This window comes from Grus americana, chromosome 10 (assembly GCF_028858705.1).
Source record: "Grus americana isolate bGruAme1 chromosome 10, bGruAme1.mat, whole genome shotgun sequence".
Taxonomy (NCBI): Eukaryota; Metazoa; Chordata; class Aves; order Gruiformes; family Gruidae; genus Grus; species Grus americana.
In genome coordinates, this window is record NC_072861.1 from 15,288,460 (window position 1) to 15,315,204 (window position 26,745).

At 43.9% G+C, this 26,745-nt stretch overlaps 1 protein-coding gene across 8 annotated transcripts in view; it reads right to left on the bottom strand.

Annotated features, from left to right (window-relative positions):
• Nucleotides 1-723: 723 nt before the first annotated feature.
• Nucleotides 724-26,745, bottom strand: part of MINAR1 (membrane integral NOTCH2 associated receptor 1) — a 36,057-nt gene continuing 10,035 nt past the window's right edge. Inside the window, exons 3-14 of one of the 8 annotated variants that reach the window (XR_008578659.1) lie at nucleotides 25,861-26,115; nucleotides 21,693-21,803; nucleotides 21,238-21,304; nucleotides 17,531-19,711; nucleotides 16,325-16,572; nucleotides 16,082-16,241; nucleotides 12,750-12,872; nucleotides 10,701-10,922; nucleotides 8,771-10,529; nucleotides 6,814-7,065; nucleotides 6,598-6,700; nucleotides 724-6,170 (exon numbers count right to left, since the gene is read on the bottom strand). Coding sequence is in view for 3 of the 8 variants with exons in the window: in XM_054837289.1 (XP_054693264.1) it covers nucleotides 21,218-21,304; nucleotides 21,693-21,803; nucleotides 25,861-26,115 (453 nt within the window). In the remaining 5 variants the exon portion in view is untranslated. Of the gene's footprint in view, nucleotides 6,171-6,597; nucleotides 6,701-6,813; nucleotides 7,066-8,770; nucleotides 10,530-10,700; nucleotides 10,923-12,749; nucleotides 12,873-16,081; nucleotides 16,573-17,530; nucleotides 19,712-20,660; nucleotides 21,804-25,860; nucleotides 26,156-26,745 lie in introns of those variants that run through there. The other 7 variants (XR_008578661.1, XR_008578658.1, XR_008578657.1 and 4 more) reach the window with 7 other exon arrangements.

Genomic DNA, 26,745 nt, shown 5'->3' on the forward strand with positions numbered 1-26,745 from the left:
AACCACCTCATTTCCACCAAGTTTGGTCCTAATGGGAAAAGTTTCTACTCAGCTCCCTGACCAGACAACTGTCTCATTCCTAGAGGAGCAACAAGACAGCTGCAACCCCCAAACAAGTCTACACAAACAGGAACAAGGGATCTGCTCGCATCTTTCTGGACAAGAAGAGAAAAAGACTCTAAATCCCTGGCCAGAGCAGGGCCTTACCTTGCAGCCACAGCAGGAAGGATCCCCAGGAGCACTGCTGCTACCCACCTCCCTCCCACCTTGCAGGGGTGAGCAGGCTCAGCTGCTGCACATCAGCACATCACAGAGGGCATAGCTTGGGGCTGCCTGCTGGGAGAGGGGCCCTGCATGTGTTTTCACTTACAAAACAGCATTTTGATTGGGATGCCCTGCCCAAACCAGTGCTCTGCTCCAGACCAGCTTGTGACTCCCTGTCCTTAAATCTCTTCCAACCTCAACTTTCCCAACACCTCGCTTGTGCCTTTCTTGTTATACACCTTCCTGTTGGACCCTCCCCTACCTTTTAGGTCCTCCTATTCCACCACTCTCCCCAGGCAAATTAACAGAAAAGCACAGCTGACCCCATTAAGGTAGTAGAAAGCATTTTGAAGTTCATATCTTAAATAAAAATGCAATTAAATGAGCAATTTCTTGCTTAAACTCCTTGTGGGAGCAGGAGGCGAGAACATTGTTGATGATGCCTCGCTCTCAAAAGAAGAAAATGCTGGCCTGTATATGTATGTCTGGTCAGACACGGGTGCATCAGGGAGAAAATATCAACCAAATAAATAATGATGCTAATCTTTTTATTAGCATTTTAAAACTTGTAAAAGCTGTGTATATCTTCAGGGAATACTTAAAGCAAGATCTTACAGTATGGTACATCTGGAGACCAGCTGTAATACACCATAATGCTGCGAGGTGCCAAAGGAAAAAAGCAACAGCTCCGAGCTGGGAGTCCAGAGGTAGCATCAGCTCTGCAGAGCCTGCGACACCTCGGTAGCGGCAGGGAGCAGATGTAGGCAAGGGCCTGCAGTCTGGATATTATTTATGTTTTGCAGACTGAAGGTTATTCCCTCGGTGCTCTCTGCTCCCCAGGTCCCATGGGGAGAGGTAGGGAGGTGTCCGCTGCAGCAGTGATGCTCTCCTGTTCCCATGAGAAAGATGTGGCTGTTCCTCTTCTGGGTTACAAATCATGTAGGCACTATTTGTTTGTCTAAGGTTTTCCAGGAAACCTCGAGGAAGTACTAAAACTGAATCTAAAGCCAAATGATTGATTTCAACCCTGAACTGAAAGTGCTGAGCAAAGCACAAAGCCAGCAGGACCCCATCTTCAACTGCTGAAGAGGGTGGTGGGTGATTTCCTGAGTCTGCTGATGTTATTGGTAAAAAGTCCCTGGTGACTCCAGGATTTCACTTTCCAAGCTTTGCGGGGAGTTTCGTGCTAACAAGCCAGGCTGTTGGTCCTGGTGCCGTGCCACACAACAACTTCTGGTTGAGGGAAAAGCCCGTACCCTTCATCTGAGCCGCTCTGCAGCGCTGCTCTGCGAGAGGGGCGTGCAGGCAGGACACCAGCTTCTTTCTGGCTTTGTGCAGGACTTGGGATAACGAGATACCTCTCAGAAGGGCAAAATGAAATGCATTTAGCAAAAAACAACAGCAAATGCGTACATTGGTAAGCAATAGCTCTTAAAGTGCCTAAGTGTTAACAGAGGGCAGCAAATTAGATATAAGCAAAGCCAATGTGAGAAACAAAACTGTTTTCAGCTATGCAAACAGTCCTGTCCCACCTGAAGAGCACTGTGGTGGGTTGACCTTGGCTGGAGGCCAGGTGTCCATTCCCCTCCTCAGCAGGACAGCGGGGGAGAAAATAGGATGGAAAAAAACCCTTGTGGGTCAAGATAAAGGCAGTTTAATAAAGCAAAAGCCTGCAGAAGCAAAGGAAAAACAGAAGATTTATTGTCTACTTCCCATCAGCAGGCGATGTCCAGCCACTTCCCAGGAAGCAGGGCTTCAGTATGCGTAGTGGTTGCTCCAGAAGACAAACGTTGCAAAAACAATCACACACACACGCCCTTCCTCCTCCTTTCCCTTAGCTCTTATTGCTGACCAGACATCACATGGTATGGAATATGCCTTTGGTTAGTTTGGGTCAGCTGTCCTGGCTGTGTCCCCTCCCAAGATCTTGCCTACTGGTGGTGGTGGTGGTGGGGAATGTTGGAGGAACAACTGCTGCTCAGCAGCAGCCAAAACCCTGGTGTGTTACCAACACCCTGCTCGCTACCAATACTCAGCACAGCACTGTGAGGGCTGCTATGGGGAAAATTAACTCCATCTCAGCCAGACCCAATACAAGCACAGAGGGAGACGCTTCTCCTCTGGGAGACGCAAGTATAAACCCTCTGGGAATATGGAGATAATCCAGAAGAGACTCATTAGAAAAGCAGCAAGAGAAATCAGCAGTCCCCCTATCTGAGGGAAAGAATTGTTGCAAAGTAAGAAAAATAAAGTTGAATACACACACGGCAGAAGACTGAGGGAAACAGTATGTAGAAAATATCCCCTTCTCCACTTTCTTTCTTCTGGTTGCTTGATAGCATTGGCTGAAAAACAAACTTGAGGGCTTTGGGCAAAGCTCTTTGGGGTCTTTGGGTTCAATGAGAACTTTGACCTTTAGTGAAAACTGGTGTGTTATTGAAGAGGAGTCCTATGGAATTCAGGAAGCTTTTAACCACAAATAGTGAAGGGCAGGACTCTCATGTGCTTCCTAGGTGGGAGAGGAGGACCCTGAGGAAGCTGTGCAGGGGAGGACAGGTGATCCCCATCACACCAGGAGATTTCCCTCCCCAGGGAGGGGATTGAGGTGGTTATGAACAGCCATGTAGAAATGAAGTAGTGGGGGAAGGAGAAGAGAGTGTGGACAAACAGATCTAGCATGGCAAAGAGGACCACAAACTCCCCAAAATCACAGCCCCTGCAGCCTCACACAGCCATGCGGCAGTTTGCAGTGTTAGCGCAGGGGCAGTCCCACTGCCCATAACTACCACTTCCCTTGCATTTATAACCCCTTTCTAGGTGAGTTGGATTCACCTGCTGTGGACAGCAATGAAACTGTTAAAAGCCATTTCCAGCAGCTACCGACTGCACCGAGTGCTCGTTAGCGCTCTGCAAGCGCAAGCGGTCTGTGCAGCGCCCTTTGACGAAGGCGGCCGTAAGCAGCAAGCAAAGCAAAGATAAAAATTATCAGTGGAGGGAATTAGTGGAAGTTTCTCCGTCTTCTAGCATGACAAAAGCAAGCACCTTCCGTGTTTAAGAAACACATTTCCTGATTGCAATCACACGAGTCAGAAGTTCATAAGCTTTTATTAACTGCTCAGACAGGAAATCTGAAGTATGTGATTAGTGAAAGCTACAAAGTCAAATAGGAAATGTCCTATCTTTCCAACAACGCGTAAGCACATAAAGCTAAATCAACTGTTTGGTGATTTTGGAAGTACAATGGGTTGAAACGTATTTCAAAGGAATTAACATGCATCGTAATGTGTTACGGCAATGAATTGTATGGCTAGCGAGCAAAGAGCGAGGGTTTAGCTCAAAGGGAACCAATGCCTCAGTTACTCCTGCTGTGCTCCACAAATCCTCTTATTTAAACACAGGGCTAATTAAGATTTCTATTTATAATTTCTGTTCCTAGCTACTTGGGTTGGGGCACTTTTCCCTTCACAGTGCAGCCTGTGAATCGCGCTGCATATTAGAATATTTACAATACCTGTAAAGAGCAAAAGGTAGTTATTCAGTGATTTAGTCATGACCATTTGAGAAAAAAAGTTTGGCCTCTTCTCTCTCCTCCCTTTTAACCTCCAGATGTGGGCAGAAGGAAGATTCACTTGGAAAATGCAACAGCTCTTTGTGTTATGAACTGTTTGAAATAAACCTTACCTGCCTTGGGATATGTTTGCAGTTTAAAATGGCTCTGTATTTACACTAAAATGAAATATTTACCAAAATGATTATGAACACTTTTCATTTGCATAAGTCAATGAATCATATCTTTAACGCTGTTTAAAGGATTGGTGCATTTTTGCAATGAAAAATAATGTTTTGGCAATATTAATTTTTCACATAGTTAAAAAATTGGCTATTTTTGGTAGAACAATTAGTATCACAACTATTCAAAGTGGTTCTGACTTTCTCATTATCGATAAATCCTAGAGTTTCAGATTTTAAGACCTTTGGCAATTATTAAGAAACTCCAGCATTCAGCTCTGCATCATTAAATCTCAGTCTCCCCTTCTGATGCAGTGGGGAAAAAAAATCCCTGAGAGAAACCTGTTGCTGTCAAGAGAGACACAAGAGGGGAAGAGAAAGGGGAGGAGGACAAAGAAATTTAGAAGCCGGAAGATCCGCATCAAAGCCAGCCTCTCAACTAGTATAATTTGCTGTACATCTGAAGCCAGTGGAGCATCATCACGTCCCAGCAGCTGAGGGTTTGCCCACACTGCTGTGCTTATGGCTACGCAGCAAAACATTGGATTCCCCACTCTACACATAGCATTTCTTCTCTGGCAGCTACTCCATCTGTTGTGATGTTACAGCATCTGAATTTGCTGGTGTACTGCCAGAAAGGATGTTTTCTTCTCTATTTGGAGGAACAGTCATCTTCCAGCTGATCCTTGATTTACTGAGGGTTAGGAAGCCACGCTGAGGAGCCCTGCAAAGACAGAAACCCCCTGGGAAAGAGTTTTGCCAGCCTTTGTCTGAATAGGTGGTTCAAACTTTCCCATCCAGCTTTGGGCAGCAGCTTTTGCCCCCAAACCTTCCATTCTTGCGCTCCTTTGAACGTGAGCCTCACAGGGAGACCCTGTATATTTACGCTGTCCAAGTGTTGTCCTTTGCTGTAGGAATTTATGGTGGTAATAGCACCACAAGTGCTTTTTTCCCCAGCACTGTTTATTACACATTATTGTCAGACTCCCTGCCTTGGCCTTCTAAAGGGAAGAGGTGCTTTACAGTACAACAGCAGCGTGGCAGCATTAGGGATGCTGGAATAATCTTTCTAATTGATCTTGGAAGGGGTGGGCAGTGATTTCCTTTGAGTGATTTTCATTAACTGGGCTCTTTGTTATTGCTTGGGCGTGGGTTATGAATACAACAGTTTTCACATGAGTCTACCTTCAGTTCAAACACAGTTCAAACACAATATAATCCGCTTCAATAAAGAGATGGAAGAATGCAGTTTTCAGTAGCATTTTTATTAAGCACTGGCAAACCCTTATGCATGTTAATGCTTGATAAAAATACAGCTGACCCAGATGCAAAACACTGTGGTGAGTTAAGGCGTATGGCAGGTGAAGCAAAATATATCCAGTACCGCATGACACCCACCATCCCTGTAAACTCAGTTCACAAGCACAGGGAAACAGGAGGGGAGCCTGTGCTCCTCAACGTGTTAAATTTTGACCATCCACTTTTTAAAAATGGTTGTTTCACCCCAGGAAGGCTATCTAAAACAATCCACAGAATAACTGGATTAGACATTTGCAAGTGGATTGCATCTTGTACTGTTGTTGAAGTTATTCTGTGGGAACACATTGATAATGGGTCATTTATTTCATATTCGCATTTACAAACCCAGCCGGAAGAATGGAAAATTAGATGCTCTTATAGCTTATATATACTAAAAACCACAGTTGTGACTTGGCAGTATACAAGTTCTTGCTATTTGACACACCAGTTTTCTTTATTCACTTTCGCTTATATATGTCACCTATACACAAATGAGCTTAGGAAAACACTCGGTTAAATGACCAAAGAGTTGTAGGTGTGTCCTTGACCATGAGCAGCGGAGAACACTAGCAATCACCTATCTCATATGACAGTTCTGTGATCACTTTAAATCGATGTAAGCTGGCTCTGCCACCAAAACAGCCATTCCTGCCCTGCCCTATCCTGTCCTATCAGTTCGTTTCAGCTCAAGCATCTCTACAGCTGCATAGCAAAGCAGAGCAAGGGATCTGATCCAGATACAAACTAACCTGATGAAAACCAACAATTGTGGCTTATGGTGATGGTGGCCCTAAGGCATCGAGAAAGGCGTTATCCTATCTTGAAACAAAATTTTACAGGATCTTCCCAAATTTACGGTAGTGAAGCATTCTCCATGCCTGCAAGAATAAGATATTTCTATTTAAGCAGTAAATAATACTCCTTCTGCAAAACCACCTCTAGTTCCCAATTGTCGTTGTTATAAATTTCATATCACTGCGCTCATTTCAGAGTGCTGGGGCAAATCTGATCTGGTGTGAATGAGTGCAGCTCCCCAGGTTCACACTGCTGGTGCTGGTTTCACTGGGGATGTGCAATCGCACGGCAGCTGGCACACAAATGTGAGACTGTGCCCATCGTCCACAGCACTCGCTTGCAACTGCAGCCACCCCGTGATAAAATGCATGGATTTCAGGAGGTTACACCAATAAACGCCCTTCAGCCCTGGAGCTGAATGACAATACAAGTAGCCTGAGTTGCGAGAACAAACAGAATTGTTGAGCAGTTCAAAGATGCTCTTTCATACAATTATTTTTGCTACATTACCTCGTTGCCATTTTTCTTCTCCATTGGACCCCTCTAATATAGGGTCATTTCAGGTCTGCATGGTGTAGCGTTGGAAGAGGAGGGAGGGATATTTTTAGGTCTACTGTAGGAAGACATGAGTAAGCAGAGATGTTTAAAGTGAGGCTAAAGAATGGTACAAGGAGGAAACATGAAAATAAGAATGTATTCCCACACATCTCCCCTCCTTGCACTTACCACCAGTAATAGCAAATCCAGATCATTCAGGTAGGAAGAGCTGAGAGCTAGGATGGAGTTGAGTCTAACTCCACCACACGTAACTTGCTTTGCCGGACACGGCTGCTTTTGACTGCTGCAGACAGCGATGCTGCCACTGGGGCTCCCAGAAGGGGTACATCAAACAAGAACCTTCTGCAGAAGATGGTTGAGCACCATGTTATTCATCCTGTTGTACTGAAATGAAGCTAACGTTTGCCATTTGACTTCAGCCTGTAGAAGAGAGTCATTGAATGAGACCATCGCTAGAGCACAAAATACAGCCTGCCCCCACACCCCTAACAGTCACTAGCAATTAGTTACACAGGTTGGGACGTTATTCTGCCTCTAATTCATACCTTTGTGAACACAACTAATTTTTATACCCTCGGTGGTAGATCTGTTAAAGTCACTCCTCCCTACATCCACTTTCTCACCCATTTGCTCTTTCTCTCTCCACCCTCGACTGATTACTCCCACGGTGCCGACTGCACTGCGGAGCGCTGCCGTATGCTACACTAGATGGATGGGGCAAACAACCAAGCTCAGTAAAAACTCTTTGCGATTATTTTTTTGTGTGTGTGTGTGTTAGTCCTAACATATTCTAATCTGTAGAAATCTGGTTTTGAAGGCAGCCACAGAAACCCACCAGCATCACTGAGGGAGTGGGGATGTCTGGTAGGGCAGGACTGACTTACATCAGCTCTCCAGTTGAGGCTAATGTGGACCTGTGCCCTGATTTAATCCAAACTCCCTTTCCTGCACAGTGAGTCCATAGGAAAATCACTGCCAGGTCAGCATCTATCCTAACGCTACTACAAATTACACACTCTGCTCACGATACAGCAGTGTTGAGAGAGCGCATGTTTTGTTTGGGGCAGTGAACGAGCCAGTGCACATCGTTTCTTGCTTCTGTGTCAAGTTTTCACTATGCTGCTTAATCAGTACTGCTTTATATTGCTGCAAGCAGGGAATGTGGGTTGTGCTAGTGCTTTTGCTGCATTCCTGCTGCAGGGATATTGTGCTGGTAATACGCAAAATGCTGTTCCCCACAATGACAGCAAGAAACAGGGATTTTAATGCTTGACGGTATTTTCCCAATGCCACTGAGAGAATGTGCAAGAGCAAAAGCAGATCTGTTCAATTTGTGTTATTTAGGAGCTACTTGAAACACTGCTAAAGGACTAGGCAATGTAATTAGGCATGAGGTCAGAAGAGCTCCCAATACAATAAATAAATTCGTTTTGAAAACATCTTTTCCTGTTCATTAGGAAAAGCAAGCATTAAGCAAGTAATCTGCCTCTTCAGTGCAATTTCAACACAACATATGTCATGACTTGTCTTACGAAATGAATTACAGGGCTTTCTGATAAGGCTTCATTTTACTAATAGTAAAGTGGCTCCATACACCCAATAGGGCTTTGTTAAGATGGAAGCATATTGTAGCACTAATGAAGCATGAGTTCAGCCTAATTAACAGGATGGCAACAGCAATCATACTGCCTTTTCATTCACTTTTATACATTCTGTCAGAGTAACGACGTTGTGTTCGACACTGCTGGAACCCTCTGGCTTTGCTCCCTATTTGCACGCCTGCTAATCCCGCTTCTTTGTTCAAACGGGCCCGGATCCAGCCTAAACACTAAGCCCGTATAATCATAGATAATAAGGCAGGGCCCCTGGGCAACAGCACCGCTCATCCACCCACCTGCCAGCTCCCACTCCTCATATTTAACTTCGAGCACGAGAGCCGATCCCTTGCAATCAGCAGGGCCACTCACAAATTTCCAGTTAAGCACATACTAAAGTGCTTTACTGGATTAGGGCCATGGTTTCTATTGTAAGAGGAAGAGTCACAGGCAGAATTTATTTGCCTGAACAACCTATTTTGCCCATGTTGGAAAACAATAGCATTTTCATTACCCACTTCACAACTCACCTGAATGAATGGGAAAGTCCTCTTGCCTCCAGCTGCTCTTTCATTTGTGTTTGTAAGCTCAGCCTTTGCAGGGCAGTCCAGGGAAAAACCGTACTTATGAGTTATTTGTGTCTGATGTGGGCGTGATGGAGGAGATGTCCAGACAGAAACTAAGTTTGTTTCATTAATTTCAACGTGTTCTGTGCAATCTCTCATTTGAAGTGCTGAAAATAAGCCTGCAGATGGGGAGTCGCAGATCCTCTCGCTTGGCCCGGCTCCAGCTAGGGTAATTACATGCTGTCTGGCTGAATCCCCTCATATGGCTTCAAATGGAAAAGTCATTCTCCACTTTTCCTCCTGAAATACTGCAATGTAACGCGGCAGTCGCAGAACGGCAACTGAGCAGTACCTGCGGTTCAGCAGTGGTTGGAACCATCTCTGATGGATCATCTCTAAATAAAGGCTGAATTCCTTCAATAACCACCACAGCTCCCCCAGAGAAGACCGTCCCGCTTCAGGGTATGGCTCCTGGCCCATAAAAGCTTCCAGATGGCTCAAAATGTAAGTGTGCAGACAGGGCTGGTGGGAGGGTTAGTGCACAGATACCCATTATACCATACAATTTTGGGGAAAGTTCATCTTCAATTCTGAAATAATGAAACCTGACTGCAGAAGGTCACCTTTCCACTTCCATATAGTCAGTGACTAGCACAACGATGTTCTCCGGTGTGGCCCTGCTGTCAGTCACTTGGCACATCCTCTACACGGCAACCGCTCCAAAATCGTTCAAGATATACACACAACTCGAGCCTGGAGATTGGCCATCTCCTGCCTTCAGAATGAATTCGTATCTCCTTGGTTAAAGTAAATCATACACTACATTTTTACACGGAGTAACTTTGTAAGCAACATGAAAAGAGACGAAGGAAGCTGTGATCAAAGTCTGTGGTAAGACTACAGTCATTGAGGGCATCTAACAGGTTGCCAGATCTTGCTTGTGTTCTAAAATGTTCTTCAGAAGCTGCGTTTTTGTTTGATCACACGTTTAAGTAAAATGGATCATTGCAGCAGAACTTATTCTTGAAGAATTTTATTCACTTCTACCATTTACAAACTATGGCAAACTGATAGGAGTAAAAAAGATAACCCAGTATTATTGGGGTAAACTTGAATAAACCAAAATTCAGACAGGAAGGCTGGACAGCTTCATAGACCAATAACATATCAGGAAATCTCTCTCTTGATTAATGTATTTCAAGTCTCACAGCGACTACGATTTTTGACTATGAGGAGGCTGGGTCAAGAGAAGACAAGAGGTGGGACACCTTGGCCATGAGGTGACATCTGTCAAGTCCTGTCCTTTACTGGACTGGCTCTTGCTTCCGCATTGACAAGTTGCTCCAGAACACAAAAATTGGAGCACGTTCCTGCTTTGCGGTGTTTCCAAATACAGATTTTATCAGCACCATTTCTGAGATAGAGTTGATTCCTGTAGCCTTGGCACTTTATATGCTTCAAGAGTCTTGGCGATATCACCTCAGCTTCCTGCAAATATCAACATCACAACCTCATCTCTTCCCATTGGTCTCAGCAGACAAGCCAAACACTGAATAAAACTTGGCACTAGATTACCTTCTTACTCCTAAAGATTTGTAGAGGAATTCTTCCAGATTAGAGATACATGATGATAAAATAATACATGCAATGCTGTCCTTTACTTGCCCTAAACATAGCTCTTCAGTCCCCAGGATGTTCCTTCCTTTCCATGATTACAATTCACCTAAAAAAGATACAGATCATTTGTACATAGTGAAAAATAATTCTTTTGTACTACTTTATCATAGAATAAGATGAAAATCTCGTTCTCTGGTGATTTTTTTCATTACTTTGATGTACAGCAGAAATGCCTGCAGTGAAAGTAAGATGAACACCTCCAAAAAATACTACTCACTTAAAGGGTCAAAACCACGTGAAGAACCATTGCTTTCCAAGTGTTTCAGTTCATACTAATCTTCCTGGAAAGGAGCGTGACAAGCTTTTGCTGAGTATGGCATGAAAGGAGAGTTCAGGAACGCTCAGGACATTTTCAGTAGTGGGTCCTGATACGACGTACATCTTTATTTGCAGGTATCTTCTCCCACTTCTGGCTGATAAAGGAGTATGAGGGGAGATCCTGAGAACAGAAAAAAAATGGTGTGGAAACAGAATATACCGATACATTAGAATGAAGCCTTTTACAAATGGATGTCAAACCATTTTTGTTGGTCTGAGAAAAATATTCGGGATAGGAAGTCTCATTAGAAATTAGAAATTTTGAGACAAAATGTGTGCAAGCTCAAGACACAGACACATAGTTACAAAATGATTTTATTATCCCAGGGAACATAGCACCATCAGCAACAAATATGCTGCTTGTCTATATTTATATTCCAAACAGTGATGTTTCCTGTAAATCATTGGTTCTACATTTGCCTGGGTTTTCTTCTTCGTTTTCTGAAATAAATCATATCCATTAACACATAATGGCATGGGACATGTTCCCATGCATAGGCAAAAGTGTTCCTTCCAAATCTTTCTAGATACCCCAACTCCCTGGACATTTGCAGTGACATCCTCACAGCACCATTATCAACTCAGATGCAAAGTAACTGTTTCTCAACAGATGCTGCCTGTGCAGATGGAGCTAGCAGGTAAACACATGGCTGTGTAAGGAAATAGTAGGATGACTGGGAGCTGGACCTGAGGACAGTCTCCTCCACCTGAATGCTAGTCCCCATGACACTGAGTGCAGGTGCCCCACAGGTTGTTTTGGGTGAAATACTGTCCCTTCAGAAGTTTGGGGAAGTTGGACTCCAATGGCACCAGGATTTCACCCTTGGCCAGGGAAGTTTAAAAGGCATTGTTTTTCCTGTTTTACATATTTCTTCTGGGAAAAAAAAAAAAAAAACAAAAAACAAAAACAAAAAAACCCCACCAAAACAACAGTTGCTCTGTCTATATATATACTTATCTGGAAAAAGATACAGGGAAAAAATAAGTAATACTGAAAATACTATTAGAAAAATACTGGTAAGAGCAGTGGGAAAGGTTAATCAATATTTTAATAAAAAGACCTCCTGCTCTAGACACATATATACAGCTCAGCACATGTTAAAATACTCTGCAATTCACCAATCCTTCTTTAGTCCAAAGTAACCGAGCTGGGCCAGGTAACCCCAGGCTCCCCATGCTCAGGAGCATCCCTCCACCCAAGCAAGAAAGTCTTCTGCTGAACTCCTCTCCTGCCTTACACTGACTCAGCTCCACCAGAGCAGGTGGACCACCAAGAGCAGCAGACGGACAGCCTTCTTCAAAACTGTTGGTTGCTATCTCAGCTATTTCACTTTGAAACCAGATTTCAAGCAGGAAGCAGCCAGGGCAGGCAGAAATGGGGGACAGTTACTGCAAGGACAAAACCCTGCTGCAGTGGGTGGGATGGAGCAATCTGATCCACCCCATCTCTCACACCAGCAGCAGGACTGTGAGCTCCTGCAAGGAAAATAACAGGGGAAAAGGCATTCAAGCTCTTTTTTTAAAAGATATTCCATTTTTCTGAATTTAACAGCCCTCTCTCTTTGGTTTTTGCTCTCCTCCTGTTTCAGGCAGCTGATCAAGGGGTTTTCCCCTTCACCCACAGCTGGAAATGAGAAACCAACAAGAAAACCCTTGTTGCCAGCAAATGGCTCAAAGACTTCTCCAGCTGGGGACCAGCCAGGGCAGGGGGATTACAGTAACCAGCATCAACATATTTGCATATTCAAAGATTGTAATTGAGGAATAAGCAGTAATGCCATTATGCTAATCCCTGGGTCATGAGTGGCCGAAGCCAGAGCTCCACATACGGCATCCTTACTGAAATAAACCCATGCCAACAACGAGGCAGTGCAGGGGCGAGCAAAAACCAGGGAGCAGGGAATCACTGAACAGGAGGAAAAGGCACCATAATTCATCAGTAACTAACCATGCTCAGCCCTGAACTCCAGCGGTTTGGACACCTCCTTCCCACTTCACTATTAGATATATTTTAGTTCACGGTGCTTTTGTGGGTCCATGGTGAGTTAGATCGCAAAATTACTGCCTGCAACTAAACAAAAGCCATAGAAGTATATCAATAAAACAACATCCTTTCATGTGCTAGCAATGAGCTAAGCAGCCATTATCATGGTTCCTTTCTTATTTTTTTCTTAACCCTTTTCAACCTCCTCATCAGCGGAATTGAATTCAAGGAGGCATATTTCGTCTGGTGGATAATTCTTCATCAGCTCCGCTAGTGAACTTATGCTTCAAGGTCAACAAAGGTTACGGAGAAATAAGGAGTTCAATTGGCGCATTTAAAAGCAATCAGTAATTACAGCAACATTTTTTGCTTAAAATACCTGAAACACAGCCATGCTTTCAGAGGGATTCTGTTCAAGTCTGTCTTAGAGTATTTTCCACAATATATGGCTGACTCTGCACCAGCAACTCAGTTCACCTAGATTCATGAATAACTATCCCTCACTTCCTACTGTAAATACAATTCTAAACATATGGGAGAGAATTTATAGTGAATTAGGGTTGTACATTATCGCCGTGATTAGCTGCATTTGTTACCCAGCAGATGTCTGGGTAGTAAAAATCCCCCATGAGTACAGTATCCTGGAGTTTCCCAGTTCCTTGATAACTGGTCCAAGAATTTCTCATTCCTGCTGTGCTCTGATCCTGGTGGCCCAGAGCAGATGCTCGTGGTCTGCCCATCTCTTGCAGCACTAATCCTGCTCTCCCCATGCTGCAATCCCAGCAGAGCATCACGCTTCCTCTGCTTTTCTCTCTCCTTTTCTCTCTCCTCTTATCCTCCCCAAAAAGCTTTCCTGGTGACATTCATCATTCTCACAATACCAAAACACTTTGACAAGCTGAGCTAAATACCTCCCAGGTGTTGTATCACTGATTACCACCAGAGTTACAAATTCAATGACTGATCTGGCTGTAACTATTTATGATACTGGTAATGTCATTATAAGCATCAAGACAATGCTTGTAAGATGTCTCAGCCCATGTCTGGCCCCTCTTTTCCTGGGCACTTCACAACCACAGGGCTCTGTTCCAAGAAGAAGCCTGTAGAGAGACATGGTAAATAACTGGCACAAAACTAAAGCCTACAGAGATCAAGCAACTGGTCCCAAAACATGGAAGACAGACGGTACTGCCTTGAGAGCTTTCACATGAGATTATCTTTCTCCCTGCACGGGTTTCTTCTCCATCCCAGGGATGCCTCACTTTTGTCAGCTCATGTCTTCCAGCAAAGAGAAAACAAATGTCCCTGCCCCCACAAAGGCTCTTCCTCCTAGAGGCTAAGATAGCGAAGATGCTCCGATACAATTTGGTCATTTAGTGAACTCTTATTGTCCACTCACTTCCAATCAGCCCGGGCTATAACTCGCAGGGTAACACTAACATCCAGTTCAGCCTCTCCAGACCAGAGTCAGGATTAAGAGGCACATTTTTAATCCACTGCATTTAGAGACATCTGAACTAAACTAAACGCTATGCAAAGGAGCTGAAACTCAACTGAACCAGGTCACAAGGCCAAGAATTTCAAGACTTTAATTGAATAAACAAAAATGTATAAAAATACATATCAATGTGTTGTGCATGTACCCTTTTTAACAGTTACTTGGCAAACTCTACAAGACAGGGCTGTTTCAAGGAATTAAGTGCCATAAGGTGAGCAAAGCATGAGCCCTGCTTTATTGAACACCCATTAGCCATACTAGAAACTGTACCATAACATTAATTTTGCAGCTACAAGACGTTGGCCTTGAACAGAATTAATGCATGTGCACACGTTTGCTGCGCAGTCATAAATTTTAGTAATGCAATTTTACGAGCCTCTTAAAAGGTAACCATTGAAAAAAAAAAAATTTAGTAACAGGAAAGGCAGGGTAAAGTTCAACAGCAATATTTCATTACCAAGACAAGGAAAAAAGACAAACGTGTCAGTCTCCTTGGTTCTTCCTTCTCCCCCCACCATTACTTGGGGAAAAACACAGAGCACAACACAGATATGTTTTATTGCAGTAAGTGTGTCAGCCCGGCAGGACGGCAGATCAGGAGGATTTTGCAATACAAGCAGAGATTCCTCTGTCACTGAAGCACGAGTTTACAGCAAAGCTTTTCAATAGGGCCCAGACCCCCCATCGTTTCCAAGGCCAGGCAGAATAATTAGCATTTCCGTAATCTCTTTCCCAGGTAGGGCTGGTTTACCATCCATCATTCCCTCTTTTCCCCGCTTCCAGGAGGGACACCCACCGTTGTGGACATGGGCTGGAGCCCCACCACATGCTGGGGGAGAACGTGCAGACAGCACAAGAGGCTCCAAATAAGCAAGAGAGCAATTTTGTTGTGAATAGTAGGATTTGACATTATTCCTAAAGCCCCAGCAATCAGAACTGCATGTTCTTACTTGAGGAGTTCACCCATTTATTTTCATCTTTAATAAATGAAATCAGTTTTCAACTCTCTGGTTGCAGAGGCTGGCCTGGAAATGTGACTTCCACAAAGCCCAACATGAAAGCAAATGGGAGTCACCTTCATAACCCTGCCATTTCCAAGGTGGTCTTGTGATGTTTTGGGGATGGGTGAGAGGACCACAGGGGACTTCTAGCTGAGGACAAAGCAGAAATTTTCTGGCAGAAAATTCCCTCTAGCCACTGAGGAAATCTGGTTAATTTTGAGAATAGGCAAGACCTGAGCCTGCACTGTATGCCCAGAGACCTCCTTAGTGCCTCAGAGGAATATCCCAAAATCCACAGATTTGGGATGTGGGAGGGCAGAGAGAAGCAGGATTGGGGATAGGTAATTGGGAGGAAGCTGCCACACAACTCTTTAATTTCTAAAAGCCTCCAGCCTCAGCAGCAACTGTGTCTTCAGACACCTTTCTCCCCGCCATTTGGTTGGACTTGATGATCTTAAAGGTCTTTTCCAACCTGAACGATTCTATGATTCTATTTTTCCTCATCCCTAAACTGCATTAAGTCTCACAGCTTCCCTGGTCCAACAGAGAACTTTGCACATCTCCTCATCACATCCACTGCTGGTCCACCAGGACCAGCAATGCCTAGTAGTACCATGCACAGTTGCTTTCTTGTGCTGGGCTCATCCAGGACCATTAACTAGTCTTCCTTGAAAATCTCAGTCTATTGCTCTTGGGAAGGATTTGATGTACTGTTGCTTTTGGAAGAACTTCGTGGCTCTCCTACACGTAGTTTGTGCTATATTACAGAAAAATAAATAAAAACAAATGGAACTTACTTATGGAAGGAGCTTGGCTGCTGGCAGCCCACTTCTTCCTTTTTTTGGAGATTTTTTTCCAGTTTCTAAGTGGACTGTGAAGATCGACGTAACAGCCTGCAAGAGATCGAGTGGTCCATGGTCCCAGAAATCATCCGAAGTGACCAAGCTTGCTGGAGAACTAATAGCAGAACAGCACTTTATAAGATATAATGCTCTTTCCTAAAAAGATAACAAAGAAAAAAATCAGATGAAAGAAAGTACCTCATCTTTATAATTCCTTCCACAGGCGCTTGCCTTTTCCCAACATGCACACCAACACAAGTGACCTTTTCTTTCAGTAGGACCACACTGTTACGAACAGGCTACAGGCTACTTTCTCTTCTTCCATGTGCAGATTCAATGGAATGGAGTCACAGGAGCACCTCAGAGGGCAGAATACAGCCCCAAGATCCAATATTTTGCTTGTGACTCTTTTGTGCATCAGGCAGAGCCATTCATCAAAGCTATATCTGAAATAAAGAATTTATTCAACCAGTACAATTAACTGCTATGAGCAATACATTCAAAGAAGCACACAGAGCGTGGGGCTACGTCTTAGTTGCTGATACAGCATTGCATGTAGGAGCTTTCTTCTACCGTAAGACTCAGTGAGTCTACCCAGCTGCTACTGTAGAAACCTGGCAGTTGCCCCATTTTCCAGCACAGCGATGACCCAGATGAGGTCTACATATCCTACGTATCCAGCTTCTTAGCTGAGGAATGCTCTGCCAGGATTTTTTGGCACAAGTGTGGTCACACTTAGCATTTTTATGGAAGTTCCTGCACCTGGATTCGTGCCGTAAAATAAAAATCCAGAGGGCACTTCTACTTGTAAGCTTCTGGACTTCATGGGTACAAGAAAAAAACTGAAACTGATGCAAATCCATGCTACCATCTCCAAAAATGAAACCAGTGCTAAATTGTGAATCACAGTCCCTCTCAAGGGGACCTGTGATGGTTTGCAGCCTGACTGACGACACGTGAACACCTGAGGGTCAAGCTGGTGTCCGGGACCCACAGGGAGCACTTGGCAGTCCCCATCCTGACCGGGATTGCTGAAGCAATGCATTAAAGGTGCTTATGCAGTAGAGATGAGGAAATCAAGATCTTACATTACTACATTTTCATGTCATTGTTCATTATTTACATATGCCCTCTTTTCTGCGGCTCCCCTTTGCAACCTCTGATGCTGGATTACCGTCAGTGGTGGGCTCAGGTCTATCTTTGTTTCAACACCTGGAATTTTAAGACAAGGTGGTTTTGCAATTAACAAGTCAAAAGCAGCAAATTAAATTCATATAGAGATCCTAAGCAAACTGATTGCCTGTCGATAGGTGATTATAAATACTTATCTATAGCACTGACTTAAAAGGGACAGTGGTTGCATAAACATGTAAGTGAAATAGATACCAAAATATTAGTCATGACCTTGTTAAAAGAGTTGATCTGGCAAAACTCAGTCATGAAATAACCTATAAAATGAAATATTATGATTAGTGTCAAGAGCTAATCTCCCAGAAGCCCACACAACGTGATGCAAAGGAGCTTTTAAAAGAAACCCAACAAACTCATTTTTCATTATCTTCTGCCATCTTATTATTTCACAAGTGAGAAATCCATTAGCAATTCTGCCAAGAACTAGATAGGCTGCTTAGTTATTTAACACTGAGACACTCACATCCCATGGCTATCTTGATGTCCCTGGAAAAAAAAAAAAAGAGGAAAAGCAATGGAGTAATAAATTATTATAACTGTTTCATTAAAACTTAGGACGCTGTAATTTTCAAGTTTATTTGTTATTATATTTAAATGAACCAAAAGGCAACATTGTACAGTAACTTTATAAAATAAAATTATTACATAGTACATTAACCAAAGCCCCATTAAAAAAAAAAAAATCCTAAAAAGTCATTTGGGGACAGATCCTGCTCTTGCTCTTCTGCACATATGATTTATTGAGCTGATTTCAAGCAGCACTCTTGTTTTAGGAAAAGCAAATGGGATTTGCCCCCAAAATGGAGTATCTTTTTTATAATTCTTGCAGTTTCGTTTTATCATGTGTAATATATCAAGTTTATAAGGCATAAATACGAAAAACAGTTCAATATGCTCATTATTTTAATTAAGTACTACAATCTAGGTCACTTTTTTCAATCACACCAAGGATTACACTGTACCTATAGCTTTAATTTTTTTATTTTATTTTTTTTATACAAAAGTCTATCGTATAGTATACAGTATATACTAGTTGATAACTGGTTCACAAGGTTGATCACAATATTCTTGCAGGTTAATATTCTCAGGATTTCACCTAGCTTGTATACTCTGTGCAGAACCGCAGGGCCCCTCCTTCCCTCCTCCGGCGGCAGCATCCCACCGCTCCATCTCCTTACCTATTTTAAGCGAAGAGCTCAGTGCCAGATGTAAAACCCGCTGGGAACAGCTAGGGATGCACATCCCAGTGGTGCCAAGGAGCTGCCGGAGGCAGCCGGGGAGCAGAGGAGACGGCGAGGCAGCGGCTCCCGGAGGTATTTGTGGAGCGGGGAGGCAGGGAGCCGGGCTCTGCTTTCCCCGCTCCCCTCGGGCTCCTGGCACCATGGAGATGCTCCCAGAGGCTGCGGGAGCCAAACCAAGCCCCGAGAGGGAGGTCTGTGATGAACCACGGTCTGGCGTGCAGGGAAACCACTGCCCCGATGGAGGTGGGTGCCACTGCCTGCTTGTGCAAAGTAAGGATGGGCAAAAGCACCTCGATAAATTAGGAGCGGCATGGATGTTTGGGGATGCTGAGTGCTCGGGCTGGGCCAGCTCCATGTCACCCATGGCTCCATAACCTGCCAAATCCTTCCCAGAATTTTGGGTCTCTCTAATGCAAAGCTTCATCTGGTGCCAGCGGGAGACAATAAAAATCCCTGCACAGACAAAACAGGGGTCCTTACATCTCCTCTAATGCATCAGTGCCAGCACAGCCCCAGCCCGCCCCTGTAGTCAATAACATCTCCTGCACCCTTCTCACATCTCCACCCAGATATTCAGGTATTTTCTAAAATCAGATTACTGAAATGCAGCGGAGGAAGTGCTGCTGATTTCGGGTTGGGGGCCAGCAGGGTCAGACCGCTTGTGCTAGCGGAGGGGGGGTTGGTGAAGGCGGGGGGTCTGCCCGGTGTCCGTCCCACACTCATCCTGCCCCTCTGAGGGACTCGTCACCACCGGCGTGGGCAGACGGGGGACTGACGCTGTGCCACCACGGGCCACACTGCTCTTCCCGACAGCACCTCATGCTTGCTATCGCCGGGCCAAGGAGGGGTGTAAAAAGGCTTTCTGACATTACCTGGAACCAGGAATAGATTTTTTTACATATACAATCAACCTAAATTGTGCATAAGGTAAACCGCAGAGCAATGCCCTCCGGAGCGTATTCACATGTCTAATATTAGATATCTTGCTGGCGGCTCCAAATCATCCCCGGAGGTTTCTCTACCTGTCTATATTTACTACATACGGATCCTGAGCTCCTAAACTCAGGTGCTCTGAATCACACCATAAGTGAAGGCAGCCTAAAATAGACAGTGTGAATTGCTCCCTCCCTGCTGTGACTCCATCCTGCAGCATCTGGGAGGAAAGAGAAATAAACTTGGTATTAGGAATGGGCCAAAGCTGCAGAATTTCAGTCAGGATTCAGGTCAGGCAGGCGCAGATTTTGGTCTAGGGGCTTATCCTTGTTCTGTATTTGCTGATGGGACACCCGACCCTGTGCTTACACTTGTTTTTCTGATGGATCAACGGTCCCAGGGATCACCCATCCCTAAATAAAATAGAGCACACGAGCAGCACATAAACAGCTCTCCAGCTGCAGGAAAGAACTGCCACACATCTAAAGTCACAACAAAGCCTTCGCCTCCCACACACCCTTTCCTCGCTACTTTTTTTAAACCAGCCAGAAACAAACAGCGAGTGTGGCACATCCCAGAGAGCCGGAGGAATGAGCATCCGATGCTTTCCTAGCTGCTGTGTCATCGTGTAGGGAGGCTGCTTCTGAAGAAACCAAATTACCCTACATAAAGAGCATTCACTAAAAGAATCTCCTTTCCCTTAGAGGACCAGCAAGATCACATTATTTCCTGAAAATATTTTTTTTTAATTTTTTTTTTTTTCATCTATACTTGACAGAAGAGTAATACTGTCTGGGTATTTGCTTTCACTAACCATGGCATGTAATTTCTGTCATAACTTGAGTATTCCTTTGAACCTGCTATTTGCATTTGGGATAACGCATCAAATGGACATCTCCCATGGGATACAGACTGCTTGCTGTCCGGTAGAGTCAACCATCATTCTTAAATACATTAGCAAGAGGGAAGCAAAAAGATCTCCCCGTGCCGAATGCATTGCATTAACAGCAAGTTTCCACTAGTGTTGAAAAACTGTGCCCTTAATATAAGTGCTCAGTAACCACCAGCCCTGCTGTTTGAGGAGCACTCTGAGCTATATAGAAGGCTTGCGGGAAAAGAACCTCCATTAGTACCCATTATGTTGTGATTTATGTTATGGGCTTAAAATAGCAAAATTAAACAGTTCTATTTAATCTACAGTCTAAAAAAAGGCACAAAGACTTTGTGGGGGAAAAAAAAAAACCACAACTGTTCAGATTACATTTCCAAGAACTTTAACAGAGTGTTGCTTTGATTTGCCAGCTTTGCTTGCTGGCAGGAGTGAAATTGAGATAATTTCACTGTCTGCGGAGGTAAAGAATACCCTTTTGGCAAGGCAAGTTTGCCAGCTCTATGCAAATGTTATTCAACAGAAGCAACTAAAACCTCTTGTGATTGCTTTAAAACATAATCTTTTTGGTCTGCAGCACATTGCACTTATCTAAGCACTCAGTAATGATAGAGTGGGTCTTAGGGCAAGACCAAATACAAAGAGCCCTTTTTAATCTGAACATAGGAATGAACTCCGTTCATGGCTACACAGTCCGCTTTCAATCAAATGATCATGAAATACATAAATACTATTAAATAAATACAATACATTCAGAGTTTTCTACATTGTAGAGAGCTTTAAGACTTTCCTAGCTCCTCGATGTAATGCACATAGAACATTCCCTTCTATACAGTGCTACCTCCATGTACCCATACCTCCGTTAAATGCAACACAGCTCAGACAACCTTCCTCTTTTGCCTGGATTCTCATCAGTCTCTGATTCTGTAAAACATTATATTGTTTCTTTAGGAAAAAAAAATTGCACTTTTAAAAATGCATAAAAATTGAACCAAGTTCCCATTAACTCCGCCACACAGTCTGTTATTTAAAATTATACTTTAAAAAAAAAAAAAGTTTCTCTGGTTGTTTTGTGTTTTGCCTACATTTACAGCATTCTCCATCAGGATATCCTCAGAACATTCTTCCTTAGCAAATTCCTTACAGTTTTGCCATCAGACGTTTGAAACACAGCATGAGCTATCTGAGATACACGCGGCTGGGAGTCACGGGTCTGTCCGCAGGTTCAGGATTTCATTGTACAAATGGGAACTACAATGACCAGAATAACCGTACAAGCTGCCGCTGCTATCAGGGCAGCTATCTTGCAAACCTTTGCTCTTCTGAACTCAGCTTCTTTGCGTTTTAATAAGGAATCATAGCCAGGAGTATAAATGTCTTCCATCCAGTATTCTAAGTTGTTTGGGTTTAAAGATTCTTGAGTCTAAAAATTAAAAGGAAACAGTTGTTAATTGTCTGGGATCTGTCATTAATAAAATAAATAAAGCAAGTAGATGTGCCTGAAGGCCTCCCAACTGCATCTGGGTCTGCTGTCAGGATAAAGTGGGTTATTGCCGCTTCTCACATCCCTTCAGCTCCTGGTCCCAGTTCCATAAGGCTGACAAAAGTTGCAACAGAATACTGCAAAAAATAAACTCCTGCAACAGTATAATTCTGCTGCAAAATCCCTCACGTACCTCTGATTTGCCGGAAACTTCGTCATCTTGGATGGCATTTAAATAAAATCTCTTTAATCTGCTAGACAGCAGAGATGTCAGCAACTACCGGTCTGTTACTGCTTTTTAAATTATTAAAGCCCAGCTGATGGGAAGGGTTCTTCATACATATTCCTCATGCACTACATTTTCTAAAGCTAACCCTAACTTGCTTGCAGGGTGCGATTGCCCAGCCCCATCCGGCACCGCATCCCTCTGGATGGGCAATTTGCAGACCCCTTCTGGAACAGCGATGCCTGGGGACACCAGCCCTTGGTTTCAGCATGGGAATACACAAGCGCAGGCAGCGGGTGCTGAACACCCCACGGAGGGGCTGATAGTGGGTTTCCACGAAATCACCCAGGACAAGGTGACCCTCAGCTTCTAGCTCTCCTTTCAGCTTCATCTTTTGAAAATCACCTGGGTGCATGATGCTGTCTCGGTTTTAGAGGCGAGAAAGAGAACTGGACACCTGGCATACGATTTGATACCGCACGTTACTCTGGACCGTCTCCACAGATGAGACCATTTAACCCCAGTGGCACAATCTGTATTTCCACAGGAAGCAATACTCTGCTCATTGCCAAAGTCTGAGTCTCCCTGGGTTGGAGGTGATTTTCAGAGTATGCTTAAGAAATGGAAGACACTGCCCTCCCATTCCACACAGCTAAACAAAAAAACAAAAAAAAGAACCCAAACCCCCCAAAAAACAACAAAAAAGGCAACCTGGGGAACTCTATCAGTGTCTCCATCTGAATGTTTTATTTCCCTCTTTTTTATATTTTAGTTTTTTCTTCTTTAGGATTTGTGAGCTCTTCAGGCTTTGCATTTCCACCTTGCTTGTATTTTTCCCTTCATCATTCCTGTTAGGGAAAATTGGGAGGAAATGGGGAAAACCCAAACATTATAAGTGCATTATATTGCACTTACCAGCAGAAAGGAATAAAGCAGAAAGAACATTTTGAAAAATGACAGCTTTTCCTCAAAGCTGTCTCCTGTGTCTGGGGCTCCAAAAGGCCATTTCTTTACAAAATGAAAAAGATTCCACATAAAAATGTTCCAGTGAGAATACCCTAACGCAGACCATATCTGGGCTTGTAACGGACCTGATCCAAAGCTCGTTGGACTCCGCACAAAGAAACTCCAGCTGACTTGAGAGGGATTTGGGTAAGCCTTTAATTGGCTAATTCAGATTTTGTGGGCACGAGCTACTGGCTGAAACCTTGCTTTGCCCAAAAGCAGCGTTTGCTTTATGTACAGAACAACTACAAGAAGTGATTTTATAGCTACCCCAGGAATAAACAATTAAAATTGATCAACAGTTTCATGATCATTTAAGGGAGATCTCTATGATAGCACTAGTATGCCAAAACAGAGACCATCAGCTGAGTCTGAGATTGTACTGTTCGGGCTCTGAATGACCTATTCCAGCCTTCTGAAAAAAATGAGCAACCTCATCTCTAAAGGCATCAGAAAATAGCCTGACAATGTTTTGTCCCAGTGGATCACCATACCCAGAGCAAAGCGATGAGATCTCACACAGACCCCACACCTGGGACAAACTTCAGCCTGACTCTAGTTTTGCAATTTCTTTTTTTTTTGAAGGAAAACCCAGCAGACTTGTCAAGCGCCAGGAGAAATTTTAAATAAACAAAGGTAGAAAAACCCCAAAGATAGTCAATGCTACGCTTCAAGGAAATTACAGTTTTGGACCTCTCTACCTTGGTATTGACCTTTTAACTACTTCAGAAGGAAGATGCATTATTAAAAAGGCCCATTACTGTTAATCAGCTTCCTTTCTCATTTCATTGCCAGACGTAGGAATGTTCATTAAAGCATAATGTATTTACTTTCAGTTCTAATAAACTTAATCACTGGGAAAAAACCCACTCATCAGTCTGTGTCTATTTTTTAAGTTTGTCAGTAAGCTCTATTATAACGTCTAGACATGGGCTTTGCAGAGTAGATGCAATTCTGACAGTCCTTTTGGAGGGAGAGAATCAAACCAGTAAAGTTTTATCACCTTTATCCTAAAGATAAATGATGGCAATAAGCCGATTTCTCTGGTTTGCTCATAGTCATGCAGAGCTGCTTACAGGGAACGGAACGGCCCTATGAGGAGCAGATGGAGAACACTTCTCCCAGGGGAGCTTTGCCTCCAAATATCACCTCCCTTGTTGCCTCCACGCAGCAGGTCGGGGATGCTTTGCGACTGCCTGCTGCAGAGGAACTTCTTTCAGCCTATCCCTACTCTAGCATACAGTCTGCAATGCCAGGGTGAGGAATTTAGTAAGCCCTCTAAAGCTATTAGGACCTAAAAAACAGCAGGTAGCTGATGCAAGATGTAGCTTGGTCCCTGTGCTACCTGGCTTCTCTCCGAGTGCACTTTAGCCACAGCAAGGAGCAGGGGCTGGTGAGGACAGGGAAGTTTGCATGAACCGAGCCAGGAGGTAAACTTGTTGTGCACAAATTCCTGCACAAACGCTCGTGGGAGTTGCACTACAGCAACAGTGTGAGTGATGGTTTTAATTCCAAACCAGCTGACACGGGGTCATGAGGCATGGCAGTTCTCCTTGCCTAACCAAGTCTTTCTCATAGTACCTTGATGGTCTCCTAGGGCTTAGTCTGATGGGTTTGGAGCTGGGTTAGGTACCTCAGCAGTGAGCCATCAAGAGCTGATGTGGAACTGCAAGTCTCAGGCTCTTGCATGCCACCTTCCCTGGCAGACAAGCTTTGGAGACAAGCAGACTCCCTGCTTGAGTATGGCTGCACCCCACAGACTGGCGATCACAGAGCTGTGTTAGTGTGGTGCCGATAAGCTTCAAGCTGTAGGTCAGTGTACCCCAACTGCTGCCAAGCCCGTAGCTAGCTGAGGCAGCTTGCTCTGCTCTGGGGCATGCACGCACATGCAAGGAGCCCAAAATGCCTGAGGTCAGCACCAGTCTCCCTGCTGGCTCTGCATCCTGCTGTAGAAATGCATATAAATGATACACAGTGATCTGTACCTCAGCGTGGATTTCATTATGTGATGCATTTTGTGTTTCATGATCAACATTTGTTTGGTCTTTACACATTTTGGACGTCATTCTTCATGCTTCCTCTTTAATCCTGTGTTCAGATATCTTCCTTCCTAGAAGATGTCTTGAGTTTATCAGGCTAGACAGGGCATCCAACATGGTCACTCAGTCCTGGGTCTGGGCAGCCCACAATATATCAGGATTGTGATTTCAAATACAGCACAGTTTGGGAAAATTTAAATCAAAAATTTGGATTTGTCTGCCAGTAACTTGCTCTGCTCTGCTTGTTGCAGAAAAGCCTGCACACTTCCAAGCTGCACTAAAATGCAAACAAGTTTCATGTCCCTAGCAAAATGGAAAAAGCCCTAACATTTAAATTCTCTGTGAGCAATTCAGATAGAACACAGGTGAAAGAAAAAGCAGCAATGCCAGCTTCTGCATCACTCTGCCTTGCTTCAGTGAGGGACTTGTTCGTCCCTGCACCCCTTTACCCCTAAACTCATCTTTAGAGCTACTAACACCACAATGGCTTAGCAGACATGACTCCATTGCAGAATAAGCTGGGGATACCAACCAGTCAAGGATCACCATTCAGCAATCAAACATCTAAACTTTTCTTTGTCCCTGGCCAGGATGGATAGGGATCAGCAAGATTAGAGGCTCAACACCGCACAGCTCCTTCCTGAGCTATCCAAATCCCTTCTTAAACGCATATTCTGGCAATACCCATTCGTAATCAAGCCATTCAAATTAAACAAACAGGACTCACTTGCAGATCCAGTGCTGCAATCTTGCCTTTATCCCCCGAATTCCTCGTGTATTCCTCTATGGTCCATGACGGCTGGGCGCGTTTCACTTCAGCCAGCTCTGTCAACCTCATGTCTGTGTACAGCGGGTTGCTTTTCATGTGTGACTTGAGTGATGCAGGGTAGGGATGAGGACTAAAGACTTGTTCAATCAAGAAAGCATCTTTTGGTTGTTTAGGGAGTCTATGTGGCTGTGGGATTTCATATTGCCTGTCTGCCTGCAGTAGAATTCAAAAGAATTTGAGAGAAGAAACAAGACTATGAGGGGGTTAAACACAAACGACAGAGATATTCCTTTCAGAATCACCATGATAAAAAAAGTACCAGATAGGACAAAGGTTGTGGATGGCCTTAATCCATTTCCCCACCTTCTCCTCACAACCAGACCAAAGAGATATTTTACAAACACAACTCCGTGTTCACAATAACATGAACACAAAGCTGATGCAGCAGAGGAAATTTAGGTTTTGTACTGTTTACAGATTATAAAACTATTCTGAAAATTACCCTGACATCCAGAAAAGCCTAGCTGATCTGGAAAAGCTGAGACACCCATGCAGACTTCTAGATTTCTGTTTCCAGATCAAATCTTAACAGGAAAACGTCTAGAGGGAAGCCCCCACGTAGCACCCCCTTGACACCACACCATGCACGGTAGCAATCCAGTGTCAGCCACGGTCTACTGCAGGAGTGAGGAAGGGACTTTGAAAGTCAGCATTTCATCCTGGTCAGATCAACGCACAGAAAAGCCAAGGTCTGGGTTTACTAAGGGTAACTTTCTTCCCCTTCTATAACCTACTAATAACCCATGGTTAATGTTTTTTTGTTCACCCAACTACACTTATTTC